The following is a 27,667-nucleotide window of genomic DNA, read 5'->3' as shown; positions in this document are numbered from 1 at the left end:
AAACTCTTTTGTTCATTGCTTGGTTTCTCATAGTACTTTGAGAGAAAAACATCTAGAATCCAGAAAAGAAGAAAAAAAATAATTACTACTACATGTTCTTTAAGGGTATGATCCGGATCTATTTAATTTAGTGGAAATACTCTGACTGTCTTTAAAAGGTTTAGTTCAAGCTTTTTAAAAGATTTTTAAAAACCACATTTGTAACAACAACAAATCAATTAAAAAAATTGGGAAAAATGAAGCTCTCTATTGATTACAACAGAGGAATCACCATAAGGTCCTTTATAATGTCCCTACATGTTCATTCATAAAGTATGTCACAGTGGGAACGTGCTAGATAGCTTCCAAATTTAAACCAGTTAGAGATTCTTCAGGGGGTTCCTGGTTATTATCTGTACAGTCTCACCAAAACAGATGATGTAGTATCAATAGTAATGGAATTACCAGTTAATAGATTACTATTGAATTGTCAGCACAACAGGTTATATTCTTCTCAAGAGAGAACTTAAAGTGTATTGTCCAATAATTTTTCCAATGCAAATTAAAAACCTGTATTCTCTATTCCCAAACTGAAAGAGAAAATCCTGCAAATGCAGCAACTATTATAGTACACTCAAGAAATACAGAGATTGGACAAAATAGAGCATGAGCCATAGATGATCAATACGATCGCCTAAGTAATTATAAAAAGCTGGCTTCCCCATAGTTTCATTTAAATATACAATCAGAAACATATTTTTCCTGGTTTATCTCCCTTTTCTCTTTCTCCATCTTTTTCTCCCTTTTTCTCTCTTACCACTGGAAAAGGTGGTGAAAACAATAGAAGAATACTGGAAATTGTTATTGTAATGCAATAAAAGGTTGAAAAAATTGCAGCATTTTTAGAGAAAAATTTTCAAAGTATCACTGTTTTAGAAGCAGGTGTGTTGCTGGGCAGGCTCTGCAGTCAAAGAATCTTAGACCCTTGAAGAAGCAGCATGATGGAAGTCACTGACAGAAAGGATACCTTGATGCATGTACATATACACATATCATCTGGTTAAATAAAGACCCTATGTCTTATTCCCAACAGACAAGATAAAAAAAAACTTAAAAGAAACATTTCCATAACATTAAGAAGTCATTGCCTTCCTCATGGAACATCATAACTGATGAAGCAATTAAGTTTGAAACATTTTTAAATACTTTTGGTCAAATGCATTTGTGCTAAATGACTTCACTCTGACAAAGATCTATTCCTACTCGTAAAGACGGTACTCATCTGTACTTCATTTTCAACAGGCTTTTTCAAGAAATGCTTCATACTGCAGAGCACAAGATGATGAATATCGCTTAGAAGTTACGACTCCTTTGCAGAGGGTTGACTTGTTCATGGGCCAGTTCAACAGTGTCCTGCTAACTTCGATATCTGTCTTCACCAAAGGGAACCTTACCGTTGCTAATCTGGGAACTTCGGACGGTCACTTCATGCAGGTAAATATTACTATGACACCTTCACAATAAAAAAAAAACCATACTGGAGTTTAGCGGGATGGTGAAGAGCGAGGAGCAGTATTATCCCGGTTTAACGGGGCATTAGAAAATTGAAATTCCTGAGCAAAGTAGAGCTTCTGGAATACAAACGAAGTGCCTAATAGAGCATTCAGCATTTTAAGTGTTTACATGGGCTTTGTGGTCTGGAGCAATGGTTCTGGGGCACGTTCTGCCATGATCTCCACTTAGTCCAGCTGGCTCAGATCACAGAGCAGTTTTGGTCCATACAAACTAGATTCCTTTCAAAGGAAACTAAACTGAAAGCTCTGTCATGAGTACACATCAAATATGCTGCAACCCCAGCTGGGGCAGAAAGGTCTGAAACAGTGACTGATTGTCCAGACAGCTTCAGATACACACTTCATATGAGCATTTGGTCTAGAGGATCAGACTGAACCTAGTTCAGTGTAAAATGCCAAGACAGCTTATAATGTAGAAGCAGGAGCCTCAGCAGTAGTTGTTTCTATATACTGATCCACTCCTCTGGCACCAGATCACTTGCTAATATACCCTTAGCCTATGACTCACAGCTGTAGAATTGAGATTAGCTCCTCCTCCACCTACTTTTAAGTTTCTCTGAGTGCATCTTAATTTTTTGGGCTCTTGCTCATTCCCATCTCCCCCTGTTCTTTTGGACAGCAATTCTTCCTGTCCTAAAATATGTTTTCCATAGTATGTGGTAAGTCACCCTCCTGAGAAGCCTGTCTCCCTCCACCGAGTACATAACTGATTAGACAGGTAGATTATACTACATGACTTCTTTGTAGGTAACTAACAAAATAAACAAAATAACAAAAGTCAGCAGTCTTTTAAAAACTTGGTGGTCAAAATCAAACATAAGAATAGAAAATACTTTGAAAGCACCAAGGGCTCCCTCTATTCACCCATCTTATTTCAAGCACTGCCATCGTGCAGTGAGCACCTTGGAGAGCTTGGCTTCTCCAGCTGCCACTGAGCCCAGCCTGGATGTACAGCTCAGCCTGGATTCCTCTTGCACCCAAGCACCCAAGGACTGCCCTTTTCTCTGCCAGTATTACTTGTCTTCCACTGGGCTTCCTGAAGTATTGGCAGTCTTTGGCCTTTCTTGCTCTGTAGGCCGCAGAGTGTCATCTAAGCTAGTAGTGTTGTTCCCTGGTCATCATTAACTGAAACCCCTTGAGAAGGCTATCAGTTGCTGTGCCCTTCCAGTTTTCGCATTTTCTGTAACGTTCCATTAGAAAATACTTGGGCATATGTAACTTTTCATAAAAACAAGCTTTCCCTTTCTTCTCTCCTTTCCTCTCCTTTCCTGTCCTTACTGCGTACAGTAAGTAGGGTTACAAATTGTCCCCAGTACATGCACCCTTTCTGGGCGAAGGAAATCCTATACCTCCACTTCTGTCTTCTGCACAGACTGGACACAGAACCTGCCCCACAATGCAAAATCCATAATGCTCCTACACAGAAGGAGGTCAGCGTGATTTACCACAAAGGACAGATGAAAAGTTGGAGGAAATCGTGTTTCTCTTTCCCCCTAAAAGATAAAAATTTAACAAAATATTCAGTGACAGCCCTGCTGGTTGTACCCGAACTTCCCTTGATGACCTTGGGTAAATTTAAGCTGCAGTTTGTCATCAGCACAGAAGGGGCAAATGCTAAGAGCTACGCACTGAGCACAGCACCATCTATGCTCTGTTCTTAAATGTAGGTACTGGTTCGAACAGTGAACATGAGCAATTTGTTTAACCTTTCTGAAGCCATTTCCTTATCTACAAAATACAGTTAATAGCAACTACTGTCTTACTCACAGCATTTCTTCTGGGCTGTCACAAAGCTTTTAGGGAAGTTTTGTGGAAAGCGCAAGGCAGCATTATTTTTATTTGTAACATTCTTTAAATTATTCATTCAAGTCCTGCACCACACACTTCATTCAGGCGTTTGCCCAACTCAAGGAACAATTAAAATATTTCCAGAATACATTTCCCATTCCAGGTTCAGTTACAGATCAAAAGAAAGGCTATTGTGTAAACTACACATTGCCATTAGCAGAAATATTCTCATAATTGAATTAGATTGGCTTGAGCTACAGGGGGAAGTCAGCACTGGGTTCATATTGTAATAAGGAGGAGCTCTTTCTTCGAGGGTTTGGTGCAACCAACAGGAGAATAAGCATACTGACTGCCTTTAGTGACACTGCCTCCAGATATTTGTTCTGCTTTTAAAGGATCTTGAAAGGGATTCTAGGCCTGTAGGGTACAGCAGACACAGCTTCTTGCAGAATTTAATGTTCACTTACATTAAATCTTTTTTATTTTTTTCCACTAATAGTTCTCTAGGAAGTGCTTTCAAACATGTTCATTAGCAAATGCCCAACTAAAGCAGATTTGCAGTGTTTCTATGGAAATACAGCTATTAACTGCAATGAGATGGAGATCATTAAAAATTGAGTTATTAAAAGACCATTACTGAAGTAAAATGGGTTAAAAAAATCAGGATAATCTAACAATGACTTAATATATCAGAAAGATATCCCAAACACTTCCCCAGATTTTTTAGCAAAGAAATGTAATGATGTTCTATTTTTCTGGTGTTTCATTCACAAATCTTCTGGAACATATTGCAAAGAATCCTCAGTTTTTCACTTATTACATACCTCATTTTTGCATGGTCATTTGCACTCATATTTTTAGCTCTTTGTACATGCAATCCCCTTGTAACTTGTAGCTATTCAGAGTTGACTGTCTCCCTTCAGAGACAGGTATGCTTTCAGAGAAAATTGGTTGTAAAATTCTACCTATCAGGGTACCCATTTTAAAACTGGTTATATTGCATTAATATCTTGCGAACATATTTTCATGCCAGCTATTTAAAAGCAAAAGGAAAAAAGATATTCATATATGGGGTTCTAAAATTAGAAAATCAGCTCAGTCCTTCCAGTGAATCCAGTTCATCTTGTATCCTCTTTGAAATACCAAACCTTACCATATTTGGGCAATTTAGTTTGTGACATAAATTTCAGCACTAGCAGTCATCCATGAGATTAAAAGAAATAGTAGAACAGTACCTCTGCCTCTGACAACCGCACCCTGAAGTGCCCAAATATGAAACAGCTTGGTGAAAGTATTGAACATTTGATTCACATTTTTGCTGTATTAACTTAGCGTTTCCTTTAATTATGAACTTTTTTTTTGGGGGGGGGCGGGGGGAAGATGTTTAAAATGTAGCAATCATGTTACCTAAATGGAATTGAAGATCCGAGCCTGTGCTGTGGAAGCCAGTAAGCTGTGGAAGCAAGCTACTGATACTCAACCTGAGAGAAATTTATTTGAAAATTTTTCTCATATTGTCCCATTATACTTGCTTATATTTGATAAGCAGCCAACCACTTTCTTTTCTTTTTCTTGTCATCTTTCCATCCCCTTTTGCGTTTCTTTTGCTCATAACTTCCTGCCTTCCTATCACCCCATCATCTCTGACTTTGTTTCCATTTCCATTTTCTCTCTTTACCATACAACTATAGCACAGCACTGCTGCAAAAGTCAACAGAAGTTTTAATATGTAGTTTCTGGGAACAAAGTTTTTCTTTCTGTAGATGATAGCTACCTGTTCTGGGGTTTTGATGTATTTAAGAGAAATAACACAATGAATAATTCCTATCTTTACAAGTGATTCCACTGAAGCTTATGGTATTACCCATCAAAACTGTGCTAATGACCCAACTCAGAATACACTCTGTATTTTCCTTATTTTTAAAAAAGTCATCTGAGGAGCCGATAATATTCAGAATGAAAAAGCAGGTACGTTTTATCCAACCAAAGAATAAGTCGCCTGTTGTTTTCTGCTTGTGCTTTTAGTTTGATTAAATAGAACTACTCGCTTAAACAGCTCTGGAAATAACTAATTCTGGAAAGGAAATACAACCTCCTTTACTAAATGTTTCATTTTTTCAGCCAAAATCTAAAACAAAATTGATCTGGATGGTCCAAATACAGAAGATTCATGAGTTCTTTTAAGGAGGATAATTGGGGCCAGGAGGTGAATTCCAAAGCTCTCCTGGGGAGTAATTGCAGCCCATTGACATACTGAGCATGTTTTGGCTGCATCAGAAATGTTAAATCTGTATTTGGCCATGAATAGATTGGAGTTTGTAGTTTACCAAATATTGTGGAGTTTCTGTTACAAAACAGAGCAGTAATAATTTTTCTAAGACAGCTGACATGCATGAGACGGAAAAGAAAAATGGTTTTACTTCCTTCCTAAGCTGGAGCCTGACAACAAGCTTTTTTCCCCCTTTTTTTTTTTTTCTGTTGAGAAGTTGCAGCTGTTTCGGCCTTTCTTATTGTGCTTGTTTTCAGAGTGTGACTGGGAACACAGACTGAAAGTACAGCTGTTGGGTGCAAAGTGAATCAGGTATTTCACAGTGGTTATTTGATTAGAAAACAGCACCCAGTCACACTGCTATAGCTGAAGAATCAGATTTTCAGCTGGTGTAAAGCAGCCTTACTCTACTCAAGCCAAAGAAGCTATGCTGAGAATAAGACTCAGAACTGCAAAAGACACTTCCATTACCAGGCAATATTTTTGGAAATTAGAGTTTGTCAAAAAAAGCCAACCATAATACATTGAGATAAAATATCTTCTATTTTTGCTCAGTTCCAAGGTGATATGTGGGGGTTTTTTCCTGCCTGGAGCTTGGTATTATTTCAGAGAGTGACTTTTGAGTGATGAAGAGCAAAGTTCTTCAGGAAGGGGAAATCTTTCTGATAGCTCTGGGGAGAGTGGGATATGAGAAAGTTTTACAAGATTTATTCTGAAAAGCTCACATTTGGTTTGGCCTTGACAGTGAACAAGAGTGTGATGCCCTTGATATATGCAGAGGCTGGTTTTCAGTATAATGCTATGTTTGGAAGTGGAATACTGCATGCGCTCCCTACACTGGCCTCACCGAGGTAAAGGCCAAGCAAATGCACTGTTTGTTGGTAACCTTGAGGAGGAAGGGATAAAGAAGTTTTCAGTGTACATTTTACAGCTGCTGTGGGCAACCACTCTCTTTAGATCCAGTTTTGGCAGCAGGGCCGTCTCATCCTTCTGACTCTGCCAGAGCACAGTGGGGCAGCACTGGCTGCATGTGGAGTGAGGAGCTCCCCCATGTGCCCTCTCATCTGCACAGGCCAGTAGGACATCCATCTGTTGCTTCTGGAGGTAAAGGACAGGGTCCTTCTATGGGCATACCTACTGCCTGAGATGCAGTCAGCCACGTGCTGGCTGCGGTCCTGTCCAGTCTAGATGGATATGAGCCAGCTCTAGCTGAGAAGTCAAGCATTAGCGAAACATGGTCATGCACTGTCATGTCTGAACAGGTTCTGGAATGAAAATGGCTTAGGACACGTGAACCAAAGCATGATGGCACAGATGGGTCTCATTGGAGTAAAGCATGTCACGCAACAGGCCACGTCATCCTCCTCAGGGCCTCTCTGCACTTGTTAGACACATAACAATACAAAATAATAATAAACCTTATTCTAGGGACCCATTATATCCCAGTATTTTTAACCAGATTTTTCGCTGAGAAAGATGTATGGGGTTAGAATAAGGGTTCAAGGAGCAGAGCTTCCTATCTCTGACAGAGGCTAAGATGGGTAAGGGAGAAGTATGAGGCAGGTAAAAGCACACAGTGATACCTCTCCAAGTACTCTCCTGCTTCTGGCACTCTGTGGCTCAGAGGTTCCCTGAGCTGGAAATTGCACCATATCTGGCATTTAATAGCCCTTTATGGACTTCTTTTCCATCAGTTTTGCTTATTGCATTTTGAAATTATTTGTTGTTTTGTCCTTCATGGTACCTCCATGGTGAGAACGACTTCCATAATTTCATTCCACTTTGAATGATGAAGAGCTTCCTTTGGGGTTTCTTTAACCTGCTGCCTTATCTTTTCATTTGGTACCCCTGATTCTGTCTGATAAGGAATAGGGACGGGGCTTTCACAGGTCAATGGTTTGGTAAATTTTCACACCCTGAGTATGAATCTGTTGGCTTTCACATGCAAGTAGACCAAACACTTGATAGTCACACTCATTTCCCAGGAACACTTATGATTAAAAACAAACACCACCACCAAACTTTAACACACATCTCATTTCCCTGAAAAGAGAGAAAATAACATGTGTCATAGTTGCTTTCATAGATTACATGCCAGGGAACATAATGCATGCTACAGAAATTAGTATAGACAAAAATAATCACATCTGCTTTTTATTTGTAACTGCAGTCAAGGCTTGGAAAAATGTGTCCCAGAATTCAGCAAGAAGAGAGCCAAGCCTTCAGCATTGCTCTCCTCCTGCAAACAGCAAAGTGGTAAGGCCTCGCCTCTCCAGGAACTGAGGCTCAGAGCCATTGAGCCGATCAGCAAAATGAGTTGACGCGAAGAGCTACGGAGCTCTTTGCTCTGTACTTTGCTCTGTACAGAATCATCGTTCAGCGTGGTCATTCAAATCCATTCAAATACCCATAGTATACTGGGAGCCATTTCCACCTTCAAAAGACTTCTTCTAATCTAATTCCTGTCCCACTGGACGAGTGTAGTCATAACAAAACCCACCAGTGCAAGTGGGAAACCGTGTTGGAAGCAAGTGTGAGGAGGTCAAGAAATACATGAGCATGGACCTTAAACCTTACAGAGCCTGAAGGAGGAAAAAGTGATGACGTGCCCGTGGAGTCATTGCAATGGATGTCCTCCTCAGTGCCCACTGCTGTCTTGCCTCTGTGGTCCAGCAATTCACCTGGACTGGCAGTCTGACCTATTTAAGGCTAAATGCAAACTGTGCACACATGCATTTGTAGGTATGTGAATAGTTGCAATCCTTCCCACTTTATCGTTTTTAAATGAACAGAAAACTGTGGCAAACTCTTGGTAAGTAACATCTTCGTATCTATAGCTCAACTTTTATCAGTTTTATAATAGCAGTTCTTTCTGTGGTAGAGAATGTATCTTGATTCTCCGAGAAAAAAAAAAAATCAAATATTGCATAATGCAAAATCCATATCATCAAAATTAACACCTGGTGCCAAATAACTGTTTTGAGAGCACACATGTTTTAATATTCAGTTTGAGTAGAAAAGCTTACACTCTTCAGAGGAGATCCTCAGAGGAGATCCATTATACTCTCCATGGATTAGGATGATATACAGCATTTAGAAAGATACATATGTGCCCTTTGCAAGGCCATGCTGCATATCCCAGGGCATTTGAGGCGTTACACAATAAAGTTAACCCTGAGCCTATCTCTGCTGGGTAATGGTGTACACCTGCCAGACATCTAGGAAAAAAATAACAATATGATACTTAGATGGGATTGCTTTTAGAAGGCCTCTCATTTTTGCAGAAGGTATTTCAACATGTAGACAGTAACATTTGTAATTCAATCCTGCTGACTAGCAGAACTGAGCATCAAAATGATTTTTAAAAGAAGCTGTTGCATGCTGTTTTTCAACTCCAGTTATTACAGTCTTAATTTCCCGTATTATGCATAAATGAATGGCAGTGAAAGAATATTTAAATGAATTATTTTAATGTTCATGGGCCTAAGTGATCACTGACTTCCAGTATAAAGGATATATAAATTAATATATTCATTAATTAACTGTTGGCTGTTATCTTTGTGGAGGTACTTTGAGCTATGCTGAAAGACCACATACTTGTTTGTTTTTCTCTTAAATAGAGGGACATAAATACTGTGTTTGCTTTGCAAAGGATGTCTGGGGTTGCAGTTACTGACAATGAATATGATTCTCAGAAGAGTTATTTGTAAGAACATCAGAAGAGCCATATGGGTTTAAACGAAGGGTCCATCTAATTCAGTGCTCTGTCTCCAGCAGTGGTGACAAGTGGATCAGGCAACATACATTACACTTTCTGCTTCAGGCCTCCAGCTATTTTCCATTCTGGGGATTTCCTGAGCTACTGGGTTTTCTCTATTTAGCTCTTTCCATGTACATGTGGAATTTCCCTTTGAATGTGTATTCCTCTTGCAGTCACATCCTTCAGCAAGGAGTCCCATAGGTCATCACATATGGCTAGAAAGTCTTACTCTTTGTTTGCTTTGAACCTGACTCTCACTTTTGTCTTTTGGTGGTGTTTAGTAGTTTGATTAGAAGAAAGTAAATGGTCAGTCTCTACCCACTCATGATTCTCTATGCCCTTTTCATAGCATATCCACACCTACCCTACTCAGTCATCGTTCATTACAGCCTTCTGATCATCTTTTGTTACCCTTCTCCGAACCTTCTCCTATTTTAACATACTCTTTTTGTCATGAGGCAGCCAGAACTGCACAGAGAACTGAAGGTTCAGGCAAGCCATGAATTTATATGACATCAGGATATTTTCTGATTTGTTCTCTATTATTTTTCTAATAATTCCTAAGTTTTTATTTGTTTAGGGGCTTGGGTTTTTTTTTTTTTTACTGCTGCTGAGCAGTGAAATTATGTTTTCATGGAACTATCTATCATATACCACTTTAAATTCATCTTCTTTGTTGTATTTCATCTGCCATTTTATTGCCTTGACATGCTGTTTTGTAAAGTTGTTCTGCCATCCTTCATAATCTGTCCTCATTCTTATCACCTTGAATACCTTCAGATCATCAGAAAACTTTGTCACTGGACTGCTCAACCAGTTTTCCAGCTCATTTATGGGTATGTTGAACAGTATGGATCCCAGCACAGACATCTTGTAGAACACCTCTGGTGACTTCTCACTATTGCAAGGACTGACTATATACTAGTAATGTCTGTTTGTTTTCTTTGAATTAATTATTTATCTGTGTAAGACCTTCCCCCTCTCCTAGCTGCTTGAGTGCAGGCACATAGATATACTTTCATTTCTCTTATGCTCTGGCGACATGCTTGGTTATTACATTAATTATTAAAATGTAACCCCCCCAAAAAAAACCACCCATACCCACACACCCCTAGAAAAACCCCAAACCAAACCAGCACTTCATAGTCTTTGTAAAGACAAATTCTTCTGTAGTACTGAATGATTTCCATGGTAGAAGTAGCCCCTGTATGGTGGCGTATCCATGGTAGATTAAAGCCACACTGTATGCATACCAGCCCAGTCCCAAGCAATAAAAATCAGAGGTTTCTGAGAACGATGCTGGAGTCCTAAGTAGCCTCTTCTGCCTGCTGTAGAAGCTGTCTTCAAATTGCTTTCTTATTCAGGATTATGTTGGATAAGGGTAAGATAGAATTTCAAGGACTGGGCTGATGCATGCAAAAACCGCAGTTATATAGACCAAGAAGAACATTTTTGCATCTAGTATCTGTTACAACAGCACTGTAGGCTGGTAGATAAGTTCTAAGCAAACTCCAGACTTTTATTGCATAGTCCCAAATGAGTTAGGAATTGTAATCTGAGCTCCCTGCATGTCATGAGGTCAAAGTCTATTCACTTGGCCTTTGAGCAGGTGATTTGACCATCAGCCTCAGTAAAATAAAGGTCAGTCAGTGTTCAAAGGACTGGATAAATTTTTCCAAGATTGTAGAAATGGCTTCCAAATTTTCATGTATTGCTCTGAAGTTGCAACGCAGATGTGTTTAAGGGGTTAACACTGTGGCTCAATCCGAAAGAATGCTTGGCAATAAGAGGAAGCCTGGATTAATGATAGAAAAGAATTCTTAGCATTTTATAGCAGTGGGTATTCGAGATGAGACACGGCTAATGATCAACTAAAAAGGTATTTGCAGCTGTGGTGTTACCTCTCCCCATAATGCCAACATTAATCAAGCTTTTTCATGCAGCTTTGCAGTCCATTCTATTTTTCATTGCCCTGAATATAAAAACAGAGCCTCATGCCCTAATACACTGAGTCAGAAACCATACTTCTGTGTCACTGAAAACTATCAGGCCTTATTGATTTCTAAAAGCTGCACTTTCTGTACTGTGACACAAACCCATAGCAAAGTCTTTAACAAAACCAGTTTCATTTTAGAAAAAAAAAAAGAAAAAAGCCTCTTGTACCCCAAACTGTAAATACCTCTGGGATGTAGAGCACTTTACCGCCATGAATTAACCGCTCATATATTTTATTTAAGTCTTGAATTACAACAAAACATCAACTGTAATTACAGCATCTCTTAAGTCTGGTTTTGGAGTCAGCCATCTTGCTGAAAGACCTTGGCAGTGCAAAAAGCCAGTGAAATCGTGTAAGTCAATGTCCTAGCTGTTCTGATGCTGCCTTTGGAGTCAGAAGAAAAGCTTCATTATAGTGAAAAATTAAACATTTGACATACAAGTTATTTCCAGAATGCCTTCAATCTTTTTACATAATGAAACCCATTGAATCGCAACTTCTAGCAAATGTTGATTATCTAAATTCCTTAAGTAAACTACACGTGATGCAGCTTTTGAAACATGAACATGATCTTCCCTCATGTAAACAATCCTCTGCCTTTCTTCCCTGATGCTATCACATTTGGGTGCACATCCTTCTGGATTGCATGCCCAAGCCTATAAAATCTTGCTATCAAATATCCACCCCAATCTGCAGATGCTTTATGCCTCTGCTTAACAGCCATGACTCATCCCATTAAAGTCAACAAAGTTACAGTAGTAAAGTTAAGCGTGTGTTTGCAGGAATAGGCCCAAATTCTCAGAAGTATTTCAGTAACTCAAGATGCAGAGAGATGACTAGTGGGGGAATTTCATACTGGTGTGACTAATCTCCCTAAGATCTCCTGAAATCAAGTGAAAGAGAGAGAGAGAGAGAGAGAGCTCTTGCAAAGGGGCTCCAGGACAATTAAATTAGGCTCCTGTTTTAGAGCATCTTCCAAAGCATCCTCCAGCTCTCCCTGTCGTTTAAGAGATGCTTTGGGTGCTCTGTCCTGGACACCTGGCTCCCGCAGAAGTCATCAGGAACCAGACCTCAAGGTGCCCAGTAATGTCTTGCAAGGAGCTTGTCTGCAGCAATAGCCACCTCACCAGTTCTGGGAACTGAGCTCCATGTACTTGTGGCTCTGTAGCACTGCTCGCAGCGATGACCTGCGCCTGCCATGGGTTTGCGCTCTAATGGGCCCACGTGCATCAAAACCAGATACTGCTGACACAGGTTAACATTTACTTTCCAAACTGAAGGACCAAAGTGAGAATAAACGGAAATATCTTTGACTTTTGAAGGCCTGGAGTTTTAAGATTCTTTTAAATAGACATAGATAAAGTTCTTCTTTCTTAAAAGTACAGGTCTGACTAAATGACAAATCTTCATTTTTTACAGTTGATTTACAAATACCTGAAATTAAAGGACTACAAAACATTCAGTGACTCCTTCATATTTTAATAAATACGGTGTATTTTGAGGATCCTCCAACAGCCATGATTTTGCCGTGTTAAATAAAGTAGATTTTATAGTGCTTTAATCAGATCATGATGGAACATTATGCAAAATATTATGCAATGTAATGCAAAGTAATTAATGCAAGCAGAGAAGTGGTAGGAATGTGAGACCACTGAGCAGCATGCATTTGTGTCACACACTGCCTGCTGATTTTTCCCAATTTCTTTCTTTCTTAGATAGTGGTTTCTCGTTCAGAACCCACAGCTCCACATGTCAGCTTTCAGCTAGACTCCTATCCCGTCTCTCCCCAAGTTGTTGTCGAGGATTCATTAGCAGATGATGGCTATACCCTGGTAGTCACTGGGAAAAAGGTGAGTGGTTCATAATCTAATCCTTCTGTGCACTGTCTAAACCTGCCTTCAGAGCAGCAACTTCCAGTAAGAGCAACTGTTCACACCACTGCTTTATGCTTCGCATCCTCCCAGCCTTGCCATTCCCTTGGGAACATTGGAGGGACAGGTTTCCTCCAAGAATTTTCCCCCCCCCTACTAAACAGACTGACAGCCTCGTATTGAGAAATGTTTAAATTATGTAAGAGCTGTGATATAAAACAACAAAAGCCAGGAAATGCAAATTTTGAGGCTGAAACCCTGTCCTTAATTCAAATGCTTGCACAGAAAAAACACACAATGGCTTAAGAAAAGAATAGTGCTCACAGTTTCCTGGCTTTTGTTGGTTTGTGTCATAACATTATAACTTTTTAAGGAGGGGAGTGTGTTGCAAGAGTTACATAGGTGTGTTTAAAATTGAGACTCAGTGTTCGTAGTAAAGTTTAAAAATTACTTTAGCATGTAGTCTACGAAGAGTTAATAAGAGATGAAGAGCTGTTATAAATATGCTGTTGTCATAAGTAGATATGCATCGTAGAATAGGTTTAAAAGATCAGCAGATAATATTACAGATGATCTTAAACCATAATAGTTAGCAATAATTTGACCCCTTGAGATCTATAAGAATTTACATTAATACATCAACCATTAGTAAAGTTGGTAATTAATCATTTACTAGGAATTATGAGATATTTATAAGAGTTATCTTCAAGAAAATGTCCAAAATAAGTTTAAAGAAGGTACTGAAGTGTAAAGAAGTATGATGTACTTATATAGTAATGTAATCATATACTCATTTTAATATTTTGACTAAAAAGAATTCTTACATATTTAGAGTGACTATTATCATAACTATCCTGGTATTTTAAACAATACACATTTTAATTCCTATTTTAGGTATAGTATAGGGGTTTTGATGATAGGCGTTAAAAAACAAGTACATGAGCAGTTGTGTGCTGTGTGTCACAGGTAGTAACACAACCTTGCCAAAGTTGGAACAGCCATCATGCCTGTTCTTACAAATGTATGAACTAAGACACAGAGATACACTGTTTTTTCCAAGAACTAGTGCAGAATAGGGAGGAGCACACTGCTGTTTTCTTTTTCCATCAGCAAGAACTGCTATCTTGCTGTAAACACCAGATGCTGGTAGTAACTGTATATAACATTAAGATGCCTTTAGGGTTTCTCCCAAGTGAATTTAAAATCATGTCAGTTAAATTACTTATAAGATCCTGTAATTACTGAGCTAAAGAGAAGTCGAACCGTGGCTTGCACATGTGAAATCTGAGCAGCACCACAGCACGTTGCATAAATAGAGACTCTCCTTGCTGCTTTGTGTATGCATTAAAGGATTTGTGCATCATGTCTTTCCATCGACAGATAACGAAGATCCCGCTGAAGGGGCCAGGCTGCCATCACTTCAGGTCCTGCAGCCAGTGCCTGCTGGCGCCTGCCTTCATGCAGTGCGGCTGGTGCAGCCAGCAGTGCCTCCGGTCTGCCGAGTGCCCCGGCGGCACCTGGACCCAGGAGACCTGCTTGCCTAGGGTTTATGAGGTAAAACAGGGGATTTCTTGTATTTATCTCTAGGGGAAGAATGTGGCCTGTACTCTGCAGGCATCTTCTGTTTATGTTTTATGCAATTATGATAAATGACGTGTCTGCTCTCCTTGACTCCCCCCGGCCTCGGTGTCCATGAAGCCTCTGGCTGGACGCACGTACTCTCCCCGAATGCTGTGGGCTCAGGTGCTCACGGTGGACAGGTCTGTCTGGTCATCCTGACTTGCCACGGAGAGCCTCAGCCCTGCAAAGCACTCGTGGTGGGCAAACATGGGTCTGAGCCAGCCTGGCAGGGGTCTGACAGGGAAGGACAGTCACGGAAAGGAGCAGCCTTTCTCTCAGAACCTCTCAAGGGGAGGAGGTGGGGGAAAGCACTGCCCACCCACAGCTGCCACAGCCTGACCCAACACAGGAGGTCTCCGGCCCCCGCTCCTCATCCGTCCCCAGTGCTGGAGAAACAAGTGTTATTTCTCCCTGTTGGGAAGAGTCCCTCAAACACCACCCTGGGCGAGATGTTTTTTCCTAACATCCCTCCCTGGTTCCTTGTTCCCATGGGTGCACTCGCCACCGAGGGGGGTGAGCCTGTAGCTGCACCCCTCCCTGGGAAGGGAGACAGCCGGAGGCTGCTGCCAGCCAGGCAAAGCCCATCCAGGGTCTGCAAGAGCAAAACCACACGGACAAGCAGAGAGCCACAGCGGCGCGTTCCTGTTTTAATTTAGCTATGGTTAATGCAGGATTCGTACTGGCCGGCTGTACGTGTAACCGAATCATCCGGTGTGAAGTGTGACATAGCTGTGAAGACAGAGGTTTATAGGGCAGTTAACGGACTAGAAAACTTGAGGGAAGGACAAGCATAAAACTTTCTGGCAGCACTTATACCCATTTACTTTCGTTAGTGCATTTAAACTACACCGTGTAGTTAAAAATACATTTTCCTTTATGGGCATACAGCTTATAAATGGAGATGAAAACTTGACATGCTAAACTCTCTGAGAGTAAGAGGGAAAAAAAGGTTTTCTTAAATAAATGATGTATTTCTTTCAACCAGGCAGATGATTATGACAACTTTTTAAAGAGTAGACAGGCAAAGCTGCTAATAATCTAGAAACATATGTTTACAATGTGGTTTTTTTCTGTGTTCACCTTTCAGATACAATATTTAGGACTAAGACAGGCAAAATTAAATGAAAAAACAATGAAGCATGATAAGAATCAAACCCAAAATGGATGGAAAGGGCGTATGTTTGTGTCTGTTTCTGTGTGTCTGTGTGTGTGTTTGCCTTGCCTTCTATTGCTGTTTACCTTCGGGCGAAGGGGATGTAAAAAAAATTGCTAATGCAGAATGTGAACAGTTTACTTTCCCTTTATACGAGAACACATTTATTTCAAAAAGACTGTATTAGATGATCCAATAGTCCTTTTCGGCCTGAGTTTGTATGAGACTACAAATCGCCAAGTCAAAGGGATACACTGAGAATTAATCCTGATACATTTTTATATGCCTCTGCAGGCCCAAGCTACTTATCTATCCTGCACAGGTTGTTTTGTCTTTCCTATAGCTCAAGCACAAGTAGCATCCCTTAATGTTTTTTTCTTGGCAAAACTTTCCAGTGGTGGCTGCATATTGCTGTGCCTCCAGAAAGATTTCTAAGGCTCTGAACTGCTTGCTTTCTGATTTTCAGAGGTGCTGAGCTCATATAGCCCTCTTTAATTTTAATTATGAGTGTGTGCACTCAGCAGTTTTAAGAATGAAGCGCCTGGAGCCCTTGCAGAGATGTTTATATCAAGAGGTGTGTCCCCAAGGCTGCCTCTTCAGTCCCTATGGAGTCACTGGGAGGGCTTTTCCAGGGGAACACACCTTGGACACGGGGTGGTGGGAGCAGGCGTGGGGCTGGCCAGGTGCTCCCCTTCCCCATGTGGCTTAGCCCTGCCTGCTAAGCAGAAGCCCAGTCTACCCTGTAATGAATATGGATCTGTGGCAGTGATGTATCTTACAAGTCAATCTCAAATTACAGCATGCCCAAGTTGGTAGAGGTTGCTTCTAGAAGGCTTGTAAGGAAAAAAAAGCAGCTGAGTACTTAAATCCCTTTGGATTGCTAGCTGTTAAGACAGATTTCATGCTCTACTGGACCATGACATTTAACATGATTACTGAAAAAAATATAAAACAGATTCTTCATCATCTTCTGATCTGTCTTTAAACCCATATACATAAAATATGAGAAACAAGCTTGTTTTTTTCCTAACAAACAGAGGATGACCTGCTTTGCATAGTATCTGAAATTCAGTCTGAATCCCCCTCTAATATTTTCCAGCTTTCAGAGGGACATATTGCTTGAGATATGTCATACAACTGCTTTAACCTGAGGGGAACAGGGAGCTTCTCTGAGGGTCTGGTCCAGTGGACTTGAGCTAGCTAAGACTTCAGCAGATTTTTCCTGGGTTATTACGAAGAGTGCTGTGCAATGGAGGGAAAAAAAAATATAAAAAGATCTCTTCCTCTCAGGAGGGATGGCAGCGAAGAAACCCAGCATTTTCCTGTGGAGTCCTGCAGATCCTTTGCGTCTCTGCCCTGCTTTGAGCACTTTTCCTTGGAGCCAGGGATGGCGGGGAGCAGCCCCGCACCCCAGCCCAGCACAGAGCTCCCACTCTGCCCAGGTACCCTCCTTGCTCCAGGCAGCGCAGCAGGGCTGGCACGGGGACACATCCCCACCACAGCCCAGCTCCTACCCTGCACCTCTGCCCCATACCCAGCTCCCGTCCACCGCCTCTGCCAACAGTGAGGCGTGTTTTGTCAGCCTGGACAAGCGGTGTGGAGGAAAGCTGGGGAACTCGGGAAGGGGGGAGTCTCCTCAGAGATTACTTGGTGCTGGAACAAATTGCAGGCATCTGCATGCGGCGTTCAGGTCACGCTGAAAGGTGAACGGCGTAAAAGAAGAAATAAATTGGTCTCCCTTTTGATTCTTTGTTGTGGTTAAAAAACTGAGATGGTTTGTTGTTGTTTTTAAAGTGAGTCATTGTAGCTGGCTTTTGTCTCAGGCGTATCAAGAACATCAGGCCTTCTGCTGCCTGTTTGGGTTGGAGGTTTTGCTGGTAATCGCACGTGGCCTGTACATGTTCTTGCCTCTTAATTAAAATGAATGGGCCGTTGAAACTTTAATAAATAGATAACTTTCTTCCAACAATTTATAAAGTATGTGAGTGGATATTAGCATAATGGCTAATGCCATTAAAGGCTTTAGATTAATGCTTTAAATTTTTCCAAAAAGAAAATTTAACTTTCTCTCCCTTAACCTGAATCCAGAGACCAGCAGGGACAAGCAGAATGGCAGGCCTTGCAGCCAGACTTGCTCCCTATCATCAGTGGAGTTTCCTTGCTATAGAAACCTTCTGAATACTGAATTTCATAGCATTTATAACTGATTTGAGGTTTGCTTACTTTCTGTTACTACCTGTGTGATGTAAGCACATGGAAGATGTGTTCCTGTACCCGAGTTCAAAGTCCAGGAGGTCCACTGTTCATTCCTGTCAACTCTCCCAAGAGCAAGTCTGGGAAACCACATTTGACTTTCAGAGGTTTCATCATGCAGGACAAACGGAACAAAAATAAAGACATGAATAAAAACACTTTGGGGGAATTTCTGCAGAACCTAAATACAAAAGTTTAAGATTTGGTTTATTTTTTGCTATCTGCTTAGAGGTCTTGCCTCCTAAATTTGCTGGCAGAATGTGGTAAATATTTTTACTCTCCCTCAAGGCATACAGGCTCTATCACAAGTCTCTTTTGGCAGATAAGATCACTCAAAACCAGTTAAGTGCCTTCGATTTTAATTCTGTGACTTTATGAAGCCTGATTTTAACACACGTATTTTGCTAACTTACGGATTGCATTTCATACTCTTCAAATGCCACATGTCAGTGCATTATTGTACAAAACATTGAGACATCCTGTACCCCCACAGAGTAATTTCAGTTTCTGCTAGGGTTTTGTTACTCCAAAAATAGATAGTATGCTGAAATACTAAGTAGAGTGGAAAACTAGGATCTGAAGGCAATCCAGATTTTGAAGAAAAACCCCAAAGAAATAAGGAAAAGTTAAATTGGGAATAGCACAGACTCAATGGGGTACAGTACTGCTCCACACTCTTAGCTGCAGTGTTGTGTGCCATGGGGGTTGTGTGAACAGCACTTCTTTTTTATGGGATTTGTGCAAAAGTACTGTTCCTGCATAGGTTCCCTCTTCTTTGCTCATTGAGAGCTGATTCAAAGCTCATTAAAATAGGAAAGATTCCTACTGGCTTCAGTGCATTTTAGATCAGACTTTTTGTCTGGTTTCTAATGGGGGCAGTAAATTTCCCCATATAGAATATAGGGTATAATTCTTTTGAAGTATGCTTCAGCCTCCTTTCTGTCTACAATAGTTCATTTGTGAGAGTCTTGAAGTGTAGCTACAAGAGAGTTGAAAAGAAATGTGCTGTCTTATTGGATTTCCAGATGAAATAATAGCCAAGTATCTCTCAAACACTTTCCTTTCAGCTTGAAAATTAAGTCCGGTCCTTTGAAAGGCACAGCTGTATTGCATTTTCGGGGCAAAATTACTATCACTAAAGCATTAAGTCCAAGACATTTAGGCACTATGACCACAAGTATAAATTTAGTCTTTCAATCTCTGTTGTTTGTCCAGTGGTACTGGTATGTTTTCAAAATTATGCAGTATTGTTAAAAATCCCCATAAACCCTGAACCAATGTCTTTTTGATATTTTTTTTTAAACTGGCATTACTGACCAGTACTTTTACTGAGTTTTGTAAGACTTCTATAGTGTTCCTACATTTTTCCCACCATTGTTATATTTTACAGGACAATTTACAATATACAGAAAAAAGCATTTCCTTTGTAGATTGTCTCTGTGTTTCTGAGGGATAGTTTATTTTTAACTTGGAATTAGAGGTGACCAAATGTAAAAGATTTAAGGAAAGAATAGCAGAAGTCACGTTAACTTTATCACAGCCAACGCGATACTGGATTATGGTGTCTTTGAAGCTACTTCACTCTGAACCTGACTTTCATCAAGCTGACAAAAAATGGTCATTTTTGGGACTCTTTTGTGTTCAGCATTCAGCTTCTAACAAAATAAGTACATTGTATGTTTAACATGCCAGAAATAAGATGTGAAAGACAAGAACAGTAGGATTTAAAAGGTTGTTACAATGCACAGCTTGTTCAGTGCCCCTAAACACTATCCTTCAAAGCTTTCTAGTATAGGTTTTGTTATTTATTGCTACTGTCAGAGAAAGCTCATAATGTGACAAATGAAAGATGAAGAACAATTAAGATGAATGGTAGGACACAGTCTACCAGAAGGAATGCTTTTCTAAAATTATTCCTTTGCACATTCTTTAACTCCATTTGAAGTTCAAGAAAACCTGATTTAACTAACACAATATTTTTTTAACAGATTCTCCCAAGCAGTGCTCCCTTAGAAGGTGGGACAAAACTGACACTGTGTGGATGGGACTTTGGATTCAGCAGAAATAATAGATTTGAATTAAAAAATACAGTAGTCCATATCGGAGGGCATATCTGTACTCTGGAAGCAAAATCCAGCAACAAAAACAAGTAAGAAACCTAAAATGCTAATTTCCTTTCATGCAGATGTTCTTTTTGTGGTATGGATTTTTTTACGATATAAGCATTCAGTTTATAAGCGTCATCTCCGATTCTGAAATTTCAAACAGCAAACAGTCCCTTGGTTTGGTAAGCCCCCCAAGAAAAAAGTGTTGGAAATGGAGATCAAATAAATCTAGTTCATGCCAATAGCTCGTGCAGCAGCTTTTTCTGGTTTGTCTGTGAAATGCTGTTCAACATCTGTGGGAGCTGGTGAGAACAAAGCTATTCAAAGGTTTGAAAAGGGGGCAGGTTCCTTTGGCCAGGATCCGGCTGGGCTGTTATGTCAGCTCCATCTTCCCGATCTGTGAAGCTGCTGGAGAGAAGCGTGAGAAGATGCAGGTATTTCGTCATCCAGAGACTTATGACCCTCAGCTGCAGCTCTCCTCCTCCTTCTCAGAAATAAGTATGTGGGAGAGTGGGATAATAGCTTAAGTTTAAGATGGAGGTTATTCCAGTTGTTGTCTTGAAGAAATAGGAAGTTCAATGAATATCTTCTCTCAGTTCAAAGCATATGACTATCATCTACTTCGCAATGTGCAAATAATGGCACAGCTTCCCTATGCATAGATACAGCAGCAAAAAAAGGTCACCCTCCAGAAGTATTGAGCACTCCTCTCGCTGCTATTCCAAACAGTCTTAATGATTTAAGGAGACTAGCTCATATATGAGACTGTGTAAATCTAATATAATACACATGCCGCCTCAAAAGTTCAAGTTTCATTCTTGGTAGTACTTAAATTTATACAACAAATTTGTGTATATAATGCATTTTTTTCTAATTTTGTTGTCTGCCCAAATTTGGCACTAAAGGAAAATTCCAAAAAGCAACTCAGCCATTGAATGGGAGGTATTTGTTTTCTCTAGCATGCTTCTTTTTTTCTGAAACGTATTTGATATACTAAAATTATTTTCTCTGACCAAGTATAACACCACAGTGTTTGTATTTAGTATTATAGAAGATGACCACAGTTCTTTTAGCTGTTATTTCTGAATTGTCTCTACCGCATATAGATTGATTTGTTTAGTATGGATCCTCCATTGTTATGAGTTTGAAGTGATTATATTTTAATACAAAAAATCAAGTCAGAAAAAAAATGTAATCCCATCTTTTTCCTTGTTTTCCAAAGGCTGGAATGCACAGTTCCTGCTGCAAAAAATTCAAGTTCCAATATATCCAGTAGTGTTTCTGTTGGACATGGCAAAACACTATTCAGTACATTTTCATACGTGGTAAGCACTATGATTAAAACTTTGTTGTCAAAATTAGCTTCAGTAATAACTGGAAGGAGACTCGTCATGAGTCTAACCCAGTATAGTAATTCTATATTCCTGTTTGCTTTATTATTACTACTACATGGAAATGCTAATAAATGTTCTAAGATTCTTCCTCTTCACATTTTGAAAATAATTTATCAGTCTACTGTTCTTACTTTTACCCCACTACAGAATCCTGTAATAACAAGTATATCTCCCACCTATGGCCCCAAATCTGGAGGAACATTGCTAACTATAGCTGGAAAATACCTAAACAGTGGAAAATCCAGAAGGATTTTTGTTGGTGAGAAACCGTGCACCTTGAAAAGGTAATGTACTTACTAAAAAGTGATGCCTTTAATACTGAAATGGCTTGGAGTAAAAAAATACACGCAAATGTGCATCGCTCTCCTCTCCTTGTGATACATATTGGAGAATTAAAACTGCAATACACATTCAGTTCTGGACTGCATCCTGAGTTTAGGATGTCTGAAAGGTTTCTAGAAGCGATGACAGTTCCCTAGTAGACTTTATTTATTCTGTAATGCCTTCATTAACCTCATTAAAAGGTTGCATAGAGAAGTAGCAAATCGGCTTCTAATGGACTAGAAGCTGCCCATTTCCCATCATTTTGTCAGCCTGACTCCCGCACACTCAGCCCCCTCTCTTGTATTGGCAAGAGCTGCTGTTCATGCAGCAGCTCCCAGTGAGTGTCCAGCGGGTGCAGGTTACTATTTGCTACAGGTTTGTTTGGGGGAAACCTGACCAGTGTGGGAATTTGTATCCCATGCAAAGGAGCAGCTATTTCTGTGCTGCTACCAGCAAACAGCCTCCAAACCAGAACCAGCGTCAGTTTGAGACTATTCCTGGTATATACAAAATGGTTTTGAGGAGTAAGCCGGAATTTCTTGTGGCTCTGTATTGGGTCCACTAGGAGCTCAGTCAAGAATCTTTGACATGCCCTGTGTGGAAACGCCTTCGGTCCCAGCTGAATATAAATCATTAAATACCCAGCACAGGTTCTCTGCTATGGGCAGACAAGTGTTCTGCATTTGGCAGCCATTCTACCATGGTGCAAATCCTGCATGGTCCTGTCTTCCGGTACCGCAGCGTGGCTCCAGAATTGTCACCTCTGTGGCCGAGGGCAGAATGTGGCCCACTGTGTTCCAGGAATAGCATGTCCAGCAATTCCTCTACATTTTGAGTCTCTCCTAGTCATTATGGAAAGTTGTAATGGCGAAACGTCCCACTTGCAGAAAACATGGAGAAGCAATAGCCTATTTGTTAATGTCAGACTCAAAGTCGGGAAAGCTAAGTTTTATTCTTTGCTGCTAAATGATTTATTATATGCTCTTGATCATATCAGCTAAGGCTGACTAAATCAAGAAAAGGATTTAGGTATTCAAGTCTGATATTTAATCACTATCAAGATCTTCAGGACTTCTGTCCACTTCTGGCTACTTAATAGTTTAGGGTGGCATTTGTTGATGCCATCATCTCAGCTGGTCAACTAATGGACAAATAAATAAACCTTTTGGGAATGATTCATCTGATCCATTTGAGACATGTACTGTGGGCATGAAATGACAGCCAGCTCAGAGGCAAACATTTGCTTTGGTCAGGTAGACCTCTAGGTGTCGAACCATAGTTGGGACTTATACAGGAAGCATCCCCAGCACTCTTCTTTCTCACCACCCAAGTTGTCTGGAGACTTCTACACAGATCTTAGCGAGTTTCTTGGTGCAGGTATCTCCCTACCTAAACGGGAAGCTTTCCCCAGTTCTGAGGGCTACATCAAGGGTTTATTTTTTGCCTTTAAAAAATGGTAAAAAGCTTCCAGATACATATACATGAACAAATTACTAATCCCTAGAGCACACGGTGAATCCCACCTCCTTGAAAAGCTTCTGAAGTGTCAGTAAATGCCCCTTTTGTCTAATTTGGAGACAATCTCTCACATCCTTTGAGAATGGCCTCACTTGGAGGGCTCCTGGATGTGTTTGTGCCCAAATCACTGAAACCAGTTGGTAGAATTCATTTGCTTCTCCAGTCAGTTGTTAACCTTACCTCTGATGGGCCCTGCTCACTGTAGTCACACTTCATGTGCTTCAGGATCCTTCACCCCTCCGCTGTCCACTCACAGCATGAGGAGGAGGAGGACTTCCAGGGCCAAGCATGAGAGAACAAGGGAAAGGTGAATATCCCAGAGACTGCTGCTGTACTGAATTCATACAGCTCTTCCTGAATTTTCACCTTCTCTTCCCTTCTCCTTGCCTTCTGCCTGCCCCTCAGCAGCACCTGGAGTCAGTATGCCTGCAGGGCAGGACATCATGGACATCTTGGTACATCCCCCACCAGTACCTTTTCTTGAGGTTTCTAACACAGTAAATTTTGTGGATTTGGAAGAGAAAGATGTTACCCCTTGATTGCAGCAGAGCAAGTCTTTCTCCTTAAACTTGGAATATTGTTTTCCAGACTGGAAGCTGCCTTTGCAGGGTGCAGGGGCTGATGTAACTGCTGCCGGCACTGGTGAAACACTCTTCCAGCAGGAAGGGTGCAGGTCAACCAAATTAAGATGAATCTTGAGCCTAAGCAGGGGTGTTCTGTCTGTACCTCATGCTATGCTGCTTTGTTGCAATATGATAATCCGTTGGGGGAATCTACAGCATTTTTTTACAAGCTTATGCGAGGTTGGGGCTTACTAAAGGACAGTGTTTTAAACTGAGTACATGTTTTATAATGCTGACAAGCAGGCCCTTTTCTGTCCTTCCAGCGTATCAGCAAGCACTGTGGAGTGCTACACACCGGCACAACAAATTCCCCAGGAATATCGTGTGAGGGTAGGAATCGACGAAGCTATTCGAGATGCAGGCGGTCATTTCACATACAGGGAAGACCCGGTTGTTTTAAAAATTCATCCAGCCAAATCTTTCCTTGGGTGAGTAAAAGTTTCTTACAGAAATAAGAAAAGTAATGAATGAAAGAAGAATGGCTATGCTGCGCAGCAATCTATCAAAAGAAATTGCATTTTTATCTCTATCTGCCATGCCAATTGCTTCTATTATGGTGCAGCTGCAAAGGGCAGATCATTTCCTTTCAGAGGTGAAGGAGAAGGGGGAAGGGCGCCTCTTTTCTTTATGTGATGTAACTCCCAGCTGCAGCTGAGCATACCTGTGATGTCCTGCTGAGATACCTACTGTACAGCAAAGTGCGTCTCCTATACTGCATCTGGGCATTAAACTGATTAGTGAGGAAAATCATTTAATGTGACAAGTCAGAGGTACTCAGGAGAGCAAATGGATTTTAAAATAGTCTAAATCCAGTGCTACATAAATATTATGAATATATATGTATGGTATTATGTGTGTGTTTTTAAGTGATATATTTATGGTCTCAGTAGCTCTAATCCAAGCCACCTGCCTTTGCCAAAAAAATGTCAGCAGTAAAAAAGACACCTTTTTCAGCACCACTGAAACCAATAAGTTAAGTAAGTTGGCAAATGCTAAGTACAAGTATACACCCTCCTTTAAAATGTACACATTTGGTTTATATCTGGCATAACCACAATTTTAAAATTTATTTTTCTTTTCTTGTATTTGATTAGTTGCTACAGCAAGCGTAAAATTTGTTTCTCAGAAAAATAAGCTCACTGCTCAGCTGTGTATTTGCATTCACCCTGTATATCTCTAATTCTGGTTTTATGTTGTCATTTACTCTAAAATATAATTTGTAATTAGAGATTATCGTAGCAGATGTATCATTATCCGACCCATCTCTGTTTTTTTCTCTCTTTTTTTTTTCTTTTTCCTAGTGGTGGAAGTACAATCACAGCTCAGGGAATCAACTTGAACTCAGTGTGCTTTCCTCAGATGGTGATTACTGTACCTAAACTGGGAATGAACTTCTCTGTGGTGAGTCAATCTTGGAGAAGACAATCTGTTACCTTGTCATCTTCATGTGTGAATGGCACAGAATTTCAGTCAAAATACCTTGAAACTTCCATGGCTTCCACTGACATTTTGGTGTTTTCCGTACAGACTGTTTCCACTGCGCAGGCAAAACTCAACAACAAATGCGAAATTAAGCTGGGGGTAGATCAACAGTTTCTAAGAAACCTCTTCCAAAGAACTAAGGCTTTTACAGTGTCTGCTAACAAGATTTTTATATTGTAGTTTAACAATGCAAATTCAGTGAATAAACAGAGAACAATGCCGTACAGGTATAGATTACATAGCGAGTGCTACTGTGATAGCTAGGAAGTATATTCAAATGGTGACTGGATATAACTGGAAAATAGAACAGACATCAAAGAAAGAGGAAAAACATGTAAAATCAAAATTATTTTCTGAAGATTTCTGATTGCCAATTACCTGTTGGGGCCAATCTTTCCTAATTTATCAAAGTTCAGCAACTAAGTTTTAAGAGAGGTTTGGACATTTACAGTTGGGTACCTGTGCACGAACAGGTCAGTCAGGGATCTGAGCCTTCTTTTGTGACCTGAGTTGATAATACACATATCTAAATCTAAACATGGTACTCAGATATGACCATGTGATGTTCTTTAATTTTTATAAGGCAAAGATGACATTTATTGGCTAGTTGTACTGGAACTGTTTCCTGCCAGCTTTTGCCTGCACATTTGTCTTGCACTTCCAACGTTTCTTATCCTGTAAGGTCTATTTAGCCTAACTGAAGTTAAATTGACCTACACTCTTTGATGACAGCTACGTTACTGTTCATATTCTCAGCTTATTTCTAATGATCATCATACACTATTGTCCTGTATTGAATTTCAAGTATTAGATCTAGGTTTGCTCAAAGCATTTAAACAGTATGTGTGCAAATTTGCAGTCTGTTATAGCTTCAAGGTCAGAATATTCTTCATGATCCTAATTTGTATATATTATGAGTGTTAGGACCTGAATTTCAGCTGGATGTAATCGTGGCTTGTAAATTAATGGGTTCAGATTTTAATCTGAAAATCAGTGCCCCTGCAATGAAACATGTTCAATGTTATCAAAAAGACACTTTACCCATGAGTCAGAAAGCAAAACATTTCGGTGAAATCAACCAAACTGAAAATTTATTAGGTTTTGAGTAAAGAAATCAGCTCTTTAGATTTTGCTTTGTGTGGATACGAGAAGTAAGATCATTCACTTGCTTTCTCAGCTCCCCTGTGAAATATCGATACTGCTTCTCCTCAGACCTCGCTTGTCAAATATTGGGACTTCGTCAGAATTTGAATAGATTTGAAAGGATCTGAAGTTTTAAAGAACTAAATCCACTCTCCAGAAGTGACTGGCAACTCCAGGCAACGACACTGTAGAGTTTACTCTCTCCCCCAGATATTGGGGAGCAGCCTTTCCTTTGAGCAGTGGTTTGCTGCCACCCTGCATTTAACCTGCTTTTGAAAAAAGGGCATGGACACAGACAATCAGAATTGTCTCCCTTTTTTTTCTTATACCTTGCAGTGTGCATTACATTTGCCAACACACAAGAAGAGGCAGGTTTGACCCTCCTTTTCCATAAAGGTATCTGTCCCCTACCACTGCTGATCTCTTAGGAATCTGCCCCAGTGTAAAAGCAGCTGTACACAAGTTCATTGTCCCCACACAAAGTGTGGAATATAACCTCAAACAGATTATAATCTGGAGTGTTTTATACTTTGACACTGCCCAAGCAATATATTTTGCTCTATTATAATTGAAGGCTTCTGGCACTCGGTGGCTTTCCCTGTCTCTGTGGCAGCCCATCTCTGCTTGCCATTTGTTCTGCCATTAGTCTTTACCTCAAGCTTATTTCTCAAGGAAGGATATTAGTTCTCAGGGAGAAGGAGAAGATTTATAAGTGGCAAAACAAGACTGCACTGTGTAACTGAGGAAATTGCTGGGAGAGGATGCCTAAGGCTGCAGCCTGCCCCATCCTGTGGTGGAGATGCTGGGCCCTATGC

General features: G+C 40.3%; 1 protein-coding gene across 2 annotated transcripts in view; it reads left to right on the top strand.

The window, feature by feature from the left end:
- Positions 1-27,667, top strand: part of MET (MET proto-oncogene, receptor tyrosine kinase) — a 90,933-nt gene that overhangs the window by 34,152 nt on the left and 29,114 nt on the right. For both annotated transcript variants that reach the window (XM_037388581.1, XM_037388582.1), the window contains exons 3-10: positions 1,282-1,473; positions 13,082-13,216; positions 14,618-14,791; positions 20,252-20,412; positions 21,591-21,693; positions 21,910-22,046; positions 24,491-24,655; positions 25,529-25,628. In XM_037388581.1, the coding sequence (XP_037244478.1) occupies positions 1,282-1,473; positions 13,082-13,216; positions 14,618-14,791; positions 20,252-20,412; positions 21,591-21,693; positions 21,910-22,046; positions 24,491-24,655; positions 25,529-25,628 (1,167 nt within the window). The remainder of the gene's footprint in view (positions 1-1,281; positions 1,474-13,081; positions 13,217-14,617; positions 14,792-20,251; positions 20,413-21,590; positions 21,694-21,909; positions 22,047-24,490; positions 24,656-25,528; positions 25,629-27,667) is intronic.

The sequence above is a fragment of the Falco rusticolus genome, chromosome 5, assembly GCF_015220075.1.
Source record: "Falco rusticolus isolate bFalRus1 chromosome 5, bFalRus1.pri, whole genome shotgun sequence".
Taxonomy (NCBI): Eukaryota; Metazoa; Chordata; class Aves; order Falconiformes; family Falconidae; genus Falco; species Falco rusticolus.
Note: the sequence above shows the minus strand (reverse complement) of the source record. Positions and strands in the feature narration are given on the sequence as shown.